This window comes from Sesamum indicum, linkage group LG9 (assembly GCF_000512975.1).
Source record: "Sesamum indicum cultivar Zhongzhi No. 13 linkage group LG9, S_indicum_v1.0, whole genome shotgun sequence".
In the NCBI taxonomy this organism is placed as follows: Eukaryota; Viridiplantae; Streptophyta; class Magnoliopsida; order Lamiales; family Pedaliaceae; genus Sesamum; species Sesamum indicum.
This window is the reverse complement of record NC_026153.1, coordinates 7,466,315-7,474,980: the sequence shown is the minus strand read 5'-3', so window position 1 is coordinate 7,474,980 and position 8,666 is coordinate 7,466,315. Positions and strand designations below refer to the sequence as shown.

The window sequence follows — 8,666 nt, the reverse complement described above, 5'->3', positions numbered from 1 at the left end:
TCGTCGTCTCAGAACCATTTAATATTCAGCCTCTTGCTTGTAAATTGGTACTGCATCTCCTATTTTTACATTGTATATAAACTTTAATTTTAAATATACCACTGATATAATTTCATTTTATAAACACGTGCGCGGCGTCATGTATATAAAATGTAAAATACAAGATGCAATATAATCTGGAGTAGAAGAGCTTGGCATGAACCTGGGGGAATCTCTTTTCCTAATGTTCGAATGGACTGTGGTATTTTTGTAATTTTTCAACTGGTCCATTCGCAAATTGGGCCGGTCCAACTGGTTGATCTTAAAACCTCTTCAGTTGGATTCTGGGTATAGCTGACCCGAAGCTAACTGCTCAAATGGATCGGGTATCAACCTTTTGGACTCGGGTCCATAAAGGGTCAGGATCCATGAGTTTTAAAAGGCTCCGAATGCTGAGAGCTGAGCAGACTCACTCCATCTCATACATTTTTTATTCCATAAATTAAAATTTAATTTGGCAATGAACTTTAAAAGCTTTACTATATTAAGCTAAATGTTGTACCTATGTGCCCTGGATTTTATTCCTGAACTAATTAATTGAGAGCCAACTAAGTACAAAAATAGAATTCTTTATTCTATATCTTCTTTTAAAAAAAATAATATTTAATATTGTGTTAATATGTTTAATTATCATTTGGTATCTGAAAGTAAGGACTAAAGTAATAAACTATATCTTGAAGAAAGAGAAAAAAAATATTAATTTTTTTTCTTTAAAAAAATGCCGAATACGACATCGTCTTGAGCTGGGAGGAGTAGAAATAAAATAATATTTATGTGGGATAGAGGAAATATTTGTTGCTAAATAAAGAAAGAAGAAATTTCCATTAATGGAAAATGAAATGAAATGATGAAGAAGGGAAAGTGTTGTGTGGTGGTGGGGATGAGGACATAAAGGGAATAAGGTTTAATGGGATGGGCGACATTGACAGAATTTGAGGTACCCCCCTGCAATTGCAGTTGGAGAGTAGATGAAAATTTATTATAGGCTTTGCTTTTATCATACTCAAAATGCCTTTCATTTCATTCCATTGTGAAGGAGAAGGTCATGCCTTTAATTGCTGTAACCCATACCCATTAATATATCTATACTTATTTTCCATATTTTGCTATACCCATTTATTTCTTTTCTTTCTCTTTTTATGTCTTAAGTTGTATTGTCGTGTCTCCATAATAATATTGATTGGTGTGTACAAATATATTTTTCCATGGTATAAAAGATCAAATTATAAGATGTCGTGTATATTAGTCTCCCAACAATCTCGAGATCGTCAATCAATCATTTGATCTTTTACGATGCTACTACATCCCGACAAATGCCATGCTCAAAGATAATGTTATTCTCAAATTTAAATTTATAACAAAGAAGTTTAGTATTGATTACACTAAGGCATATCCATCATACACCACAAATGAACTCCAGAACAACATTATTAAATATTTTTCTATCAGCAAGGACAAATTCATGTACATATAAAGTGATATTGTCATACTCTGTCCTATTATGTTTCTAGTGTGTTTGTGAATGTTTTTCAATCAAAAATTATTTGTAACTAAGTTAAATTACAGAAATTTAATTGTAATTTACCTCAAAACAAACTTAATGGGAAAAAAAGAAGTACTTTGTTTAAGTACAGAATGATAATTATTGATGTGATGTGAAGAAAAAGTAAAGGCATAATCAAAAAAAGACTTGTGGTTATGCATTAATAAGGTTGGTTGAAATGAGCCCTCAAAGTTAAGCACTTGTCTTCTATAATGAGGGGAAGGCAAAGGGTGTGTCTGTGCCATCTTTTTACCTCCATATAGCTCATAGATAAGATAACTACCACTGTATAATTGTACATCTTGGAGGACACATTTAAATGTTGGTTGCCTAATAAGCGCGCCTTGTGCATATCACTTTTGGTTATATTATAGTACAAGTTTTTCCCTCTAAGTGTACATTTTAATGGCGCGATGATGTGGACCTCAGTTGAAATACTTGTTTATGCTGAGTGTTTCACATCAAGACGCGATATTCATGGCATGTCAATACATTACAGTGAAATCTTATAATGTACCAATATTTTAAAAAATTATCTCATGCAGTGTTGAATATAGACAAGTTTGAACTTTTGTTGAACATATCATTTAATACGTTCAAAAATTAAAATAAAAAACAAAAAGTTCAATACAGTTGATGGCTTGTCTGACATGTTTTTAAGGGCCTTTTTATTTTTATGTCATATATATTTCATATATATTTTTATGTTCTTTTGTTTTTCCCAGCAATATCATAGTCTAAAAAATAACATATTTAACCGAAACAAACATATTCTCAACATCAGTATCTCTATTACCTCTAAATTACTTTTACATAATTAAATACCTTCATATATGTACATGTAAACTTATATTTTTCACACAAAATTCATATTGTTGGAGCAGTTTTATGTCCTAAACTTCTTATAAATTACACATCATTGTATCCATATCACCGAATTGGTATCCGTACAATAAAGGCGGGACCCATCAGTAACACGACCTGATTCTTACTGTACAACGTTAAACACCTGGTGGTGCAGGTAAGAAGTTCTCCGTAAAAACCGATCTTGGTAAGAATTTTCCCGAAAAGTAATGTCAGTTCTTACTAGAAACTGCCCTGCTATAAATACCCAATCTGATGGCAGTTAGGCTTTAAATGGGATCTTAATTGCTTCTTGCAATGTAATATGTCTTTAACCAACAATGTCAGCAATGAATGAAGTTATTTAACATCCCATTCTGGTTGCAAACATTTACTTAAAAACACTTTGATTCAGCCCAGCAGCAAACTTCTTGTGATCTTTCTCTTCCCCCACCCCTGCAATTAATACATCTTCTGGCCTCAGGATTTAAAACTTATCTTCCAACACAACCCCCTCCTCTTTAATACAAAATTCAATTCAGCTTCTCCATTTCTCTCATACATACATACCCTATTCAACACTCTCTCCCTCCTCCATAATCAATTCTCAAATTAAAGAGGGTTTCTGTCCTTTTATGTCTTCAAACATCTGCCCTCTTATGTATAAATTCCCCCTCCAGGCCATGAAATCCACAGCTGCATCAGAAGCAACAAGTCTCTCAAGATTCATCCAGTTCTTTTTCACATAGTTCCTGCATGCAGTTTAAGTCTCTGTTGAAAGGTAAAACTCTTGAAAACTCACTGTTGTTTTGATGTTTCCTTTATCTGATTTGATGTGTGTTCTGTGGTGCCTCTACTGACTTTGGTGTGTGAACTGATACACAACAGGGGATAGTGAAGAGTTGGGAAGAATGAACTACAATTACAAAGATGAGAGCCCAAAACTTGAGCTGAAACTCAACTTATCCCCACCAAGGGATCGTCGGTACATGCTGTCACCCAATGGGGCGATGTCTCCAACGGAGGCATCGCCACGAACCTCGTGTGTGTCCCAGGAAACAAGCCCGGATGGGAACCGCCGCTACTCAAGCAGCCCAGAAGCTAGTTCTATGATGCTGGTGGGGTGCCCTCGGTGCCTAATGTATGTTATGCTATTCGAGGAGGATCCCAAGTGCCCCAAATGCAAGAGTACTGTTTTACTTGATTTCCTGCATGAGGACAGGTCCAGGAGACTCAAGAACTGAAGCAGTAGTCATCTGAATCAGCTCTTTTCATGTATTAAAATCTTGGTTTTGACCACTTATGTAGTATTTTTCTAGGTTCTTTGCTCTGTCCCTGTCTCTCTGGTTTTCACTAATTTTTTTTGGGTTTTCTGGTCCCCCTTTTAATGGAACTGCCTTTGGTTGCTGAAGAAGGCAGAAGAAAAGTGAAAGACTTTAGAGGACTTTCTGTTGGCTGGTTTTTGTAATATTTCTAGGTGTTGTTTGTTTTCCTGTATAATAGCAAAAAAATAGACCCTTTAATGTACTTAGTGTTATTCTCCATACATCTAAAAAACTCTGGATTTTGGTTTCTAATACTAAATGCAAGAAAATGCAGTTGCAATAAAGCCCCGCTGCTAAGTACGATAACTTTATGAACTATAATTCCTTGAAAGCAAGCAATTCCATCAAATTCAAGCATTGAAGTATTAGACTATTATCCAGACTTTCAACACCAGTGATTAAATTCGGACGACTTATTTGTCTAAAAAATTCTCAAGTTGCTGCCGAACTCGCTCACAACCATTAGTTACACGGGGTCTATTTATAAGTCATGTAGAAAACTACGTGTTTAATTTTTGAAGTTTTCAACTCGATCTTCCCAAGAAAAACCCGGTTAGTGAATAGGTATAGTAATTTCACATTAAAGGCTAATGTTCTTGTCTTTTTTTTCTTTTTCTGCAAGTACGAGTTTGGTTGACTTTCGCTCTAATCACCACTACAAGTCAGAAAAAAGTATAGAGGCCATAAGTCGCTTATAGAGATATTTTTAAATTGCTCATCCATGGAATCCCCATATTAACAAAAGAAAATCGAACCCTCAACCTTCTGAAGAAAGTCATCAAATTTACTAATTGACATTGAGTTAGGCAATGGACTTGTGAATGCATCTTCATCAATAAAAGTATTTTATGTCAATCAAACTCCTAAAATTGGGCTACGAAAATAAATGCACCAAATTGATGTAGGTGCTATATCTAATACAATTTATTAGGGTGTTAAATTAAGTTCAAGGAAGTTGGTAGTATACAAGTTAATGCCATCAAATTCAGGTATTTAATGTAAACCCCCCACCACGGTAGAAAGCAGTGATTGTATATCCAACTACGGCCATTTTAGGTAAAAGCAACATGAGTCAGGAAGAACACATATTAGTTCCATATACATTTAGAAGACAAAAGACAGAGATGTAAATAAGAAAGAAAATTCCTAAATTAACATGTAGCGTGTTTGCATGAAAAATTATGCATCAGTCTATGAAAACACATTATTCATTTAACTTCCAAAATTTAATGAAAAATGAAGAAAAAAATTAATAGTATAATTCACAATATAGTATATTGTAGTCTTGTTATTATCTTGTAATAGTATGTCTTTCTCTAGTTTATACAGTAACTAATTAACAAAAGCTGATAAGTGGCAACATATAAACCATTGGTTTGTCATTGCTAGTTAACAGTAATACATCTGAAAGTGATCATTTACTACAAAAATCAGCTAGAGTGTAAATAAATACTTTCCTGACTTGCACTAATTTGTAATTTGGAAAAAGGGAGCTTAAATAGACAGACTAAAACAAACAGAGATATATTATAGCTGAATTCAAAGACCATCGTCTCCCAATCTGATTTATTATCTCAAGGCAACGAATGCTAGGACCGAGCCGCTTACAGTTATAGTACAAATTAATAAACAATAAATTGCAGGTTTGAGCTAAAAGTTGAATAAATATTACATAAGTAATGCTTTGAATAGCCCCTCGGTGCAATAAGGAACGAGGACGCACCTTTGCTAACGGAGGGCATGCACTCAATGAAAAAGAACATAGGAACATCAGATGTGTAATTTCTAGTTTGATCACTAATCTCAAACCGGGAAAAGCTTGAAAGCAACCCATCCAACATAAGATGGTTCTGGTAAATGTAGAATACTTTCAATCATCAAGCAGCAACCTGACCAAATAAGCTCTTGCGTATCTGCAATTAAACAGAAATTATGTTACAGCAGTTTTCATAGTTAAGCAAGCATATGTGGAGATATAGTAAAACCATATTGCCAGACATGATATACAGATCCAGAATCCACCAATGGTAAATCTGGAAATTGAGAAGGGCAAAACTTTACATACTATTATAACAAATTTGGAATATCTTATAGGCCAGAGAGAAGTTTTTTCAAGTAAATTGGTCATATGGTGGTTCTTACATTTATTATTTTTTTTCTTTTGCTTGTCCTTTACTTTGTTGCTTAATCATTTCATTGTCTCTCATTTCTTTGTTTCTCACAAATATTCACTTGGCCCTCTAAATCAGATCGTCAAAAGTCAAAGGGAACCCCCATCTGAATTGCACATTCTAGATTCATAAATCTTTATATTCAGCAGATCCTGGGCACTATTATCCCAATTCCTATGCAGAAACGAGTCCTGAGGCCTCAATCCCTAATTATAATTTCAGCACAGAATATGTAACACTCTGAATTCTTGTACACTCTCTTGCTGGAGAAAATGTCAAGAGATCCCAAAGCAATAATCCAGTGAACTGCTAAAAATGGCATGTGTGTTACATGAATTAATTGAACTGATGCATCCTAAAACAGGAAGGCACAAGGCAAAGTGGATAACAGCAAATCACTGTAGAAAAACTGAAGAGTATTCCGTGTATGCTAACCGTTAGAAAAGAGACTGTTGGACTCTAAGTACAATTCATACATCATCAAATCCACAAACTATTATATTACAACATATGCACATATGAATAAGGAAAGTGCTAAGAAAATAAGTTGGGAATACCTCTGGCAATTTTTTGCGGAGGACAACATCGAGTCTAGCATCAAGAGTGTTCTCAAATACAATTTTCCCATCTCTAGAAGCCAACACTACACCTCCAGAGCTGAGAATAGAATATAGGGAAAAGAATTACATCAGAGGTTGTTAACATTCAAGATTAAAAACCACTCACTTCTAGAGGTCAAGCGTAATCCAAGTTGAAGAAAGAGAAGGAAAGTGGCTGAATAGAAAGAAATCATCACAAGGAAATGTTTGTCGAACAATGGAAGTTGTTCACAAGTTCCTAAAAATGAGAGCCAGGAGAGTAAGAATAGTAGTACCAGAAAGGACCGTGTGAATTGTGATGAGAAGGGGCAGGTGGTAGGTGGATATCATCAACTATGATCTCAGGAGGATGAACCTTCGCCTTCTCGGCATACTCCTCCTTTGCCGAGTGCAAGACAGACCCCACATGATGTAAGTCAGCTTTACGACAGCGCAATAACACAGATGGCTCTTTCAGCCTCAGCAAACCCTGCAACCAAAAAGTATATTTCTGAGCCGGGCAGATGAATTGGTAGATGGCAACTGCTATGTTCATTGTAACTGACATATATCAGAAGACATGGCATACTTTGTTGCTTCCTGATGACATTTTAACTATGAAAATCAGAACAAGTGGTGCTATAAATTGCTTGGGTAATCACATAGAAAGTGAACATGAAAACAAACTACACAAAGAAAAGAAGAGGAGATTCTAATAGTCATGAAGTACACTTTTTCTTCCTGACTGTTTATCTCAAAATCTCAATTTTGCCTTCGGCTTCCCTCATATCCAAATCCACAGATATGGAGAATAACGTGTTTACATGTGAGGAACAAAATTCTGTAGAATATGATCACAGATTTACATGCTGAAAACCTAATAACGACCAAATTTTAAGAAATCCATATGGGTATACTGGGAACCAACATCTATGCTCAAAATAGCTCCCTGTGAGATTTCAGTTTTCTGCACAATCAACTAAAGTTTGAGATAAGAGTTGCCAACTTTTTCCATAGAAGACAATAACGCTGTGTATCGGGACTTGGTTTGCACAACCTGAACAATAAGATCCTTCAGGAGGTGCTCATAGCTATGGTGGTGATGGCTAACATTCAAAAGCTCCTTTGATGCATCCTCCTTCATGGAATTGACCAAATCATCCTGAGCTTGAAGAACCTTGATGCGGGAAGCATTAAGTTGCATTGAGTACTCACTGCAAGATCCAAATTGCAAACAAATTTTATCACTAAATATTGAAACACGATATAGTGTAGCAAGTACTTGAATAAGGCCAAAACATGCTACCATAAGACCTACATCTAATGCTAAAAGAATATCAAGCTAAGTTCATAAGTAAAAAGAACATTGAAATCAAGTCAACCATCACACGCAGGGGAATGAACTCTAGAGATTTGTTAATATACATTACTGAAATTCAGATCTCCCAAGTTAATCAAATGTCCGCAGTATTCTCACAGTCACTTCAGTGGATCAGCATTGATGTGACCAGCACAGTAAAATATCAATCTATTAACATCATAATCTCATACTCCATTGGCAAAATTCCATACAATTTCAGTAGAAAGGAAAAGACAGAGAGAGACGATGAAAGTTACATTTTCTTGCGGATTTGAACTTGTTTCTCTTTGCGCTCATACTCCTGTCTGATCTTTTTCTTCTCAGCCTCCACTAGCTGCAACTTCTCAATATTGAATTCCTACACAAACAAAAGAGCCAAATTAATCCAAAACATAAAAAATCACCAAAACGAGAAGGTCGGAGATTGGAGCAGGCAACCAAAAAAAACCATACTTCCTCGGCGGAGACGGAGATCTCATTGGCCTTCTCCTCCGCTTCTTGGCGGATGAAGCGGACCATCTGCTGGATCTGCTTGGATACATCGGCGTCGTTCATTTTCGGGGGTGGATCGGGTCAGAGGATTCGGGTAGGAAACTTGTGCCTTTGCTTGGTCTGGTGAGTGTGGGAATAGAGCCTCGCTCTGTTCGATTTGTCGTTGATAGATAGATAGATGGGTAGATGATGGGGCTGTACATGTAGTTGGACCCACCCGTTAATCAGAACGTGACAGGTAAGCACATTTTTGGATTTTTAATTATATGTAATTGATTAAATAAAATAAAAAAAAAGGTATATTATTGTATGTAA

General features: G+C 35.7%; 2 protein-coding genes across 2 annotated transcripts; one reads left to right on the top strand and one right to left on the bottom strand.

The window, feature by feature from the left end:
* On the top strand, window positions 2,837-4,002 carry LOC105171025. Its single transcript, XM_011092018.2, has 2 exons — window positions 2,837-3,206; window positions 3,314-4,002. The coding sequence occupies exons 1-2, from the start codon at window positions 3,182-3,184 to the stop codon at window positions 3,667-3,669; spliced, it is 381 nt and encodes a 126-aa protein (XP_011090320.1). The 5' UTR covers window positions 2,837-3,181; the 3' UTR covers window positions 3,670-4,002.
* On the bottom strand, window positions 5,259-8,521 carry LOC105171024 (V-type proton ATPase subunit E). The gene is made up of 6 exons (XM_011092017.2): window positions 8,313-8,521; window positions 8,117-8,217; window positions 7,557-7,713; window positions 6,796-6,989; window positions 6,479-6,578; window positions 5,259-5,663 (listed from the first exon to the last, which is right to left on the bottom strand). Exons 1-6 carry the CDS (start codon window positions 8,412-8,414, stop codon window positions 5,628-5,630), a joined length of 690 nt encoding a protein of 229 aa, XP_011090319.1. The 5' UTR covers window positions 8,415-8,521; the 3' UTR covers window positions 5,259-5,627.

Bases quoted from the DNA above. Each gene is read 5' to 3' on its own strand.
- LOC105171024 (XM_011092017.2), bottom strand. From the start codon at position 8,414: ATGAACGACGCCGATGTATCCAAGCAGATCCAGCAGATGGTCCGCTTC. The intron at 6,579-6,795 runs GTACTACTATTC...TTCTATTCTCAG, and splicing joins AATTCACACGGTCCTTTCTG to CTCTGGAGGTGTAGTGTTGG. The intron at 5,664-6,478 runs GTATTCCCAACT...GTTTAATTGCAG, and splicing joins TCCGCAAAAAATTGCCAGAG to ATACGCAAGAGCTTATTTGG.
- LOC105171025 (XM_011092018.2), top strand. From the start codon at position 3,182: ATGCAGTTTAAGTCTCTGTTGAAAG. The intron at 3,207-3,313 runs GTAAAACTCTTG...GATACACAACAG, and splicing joins GTTTAAGTCTCTGTTGAAAG to GGGATAGTGAAGAGTTGGGA.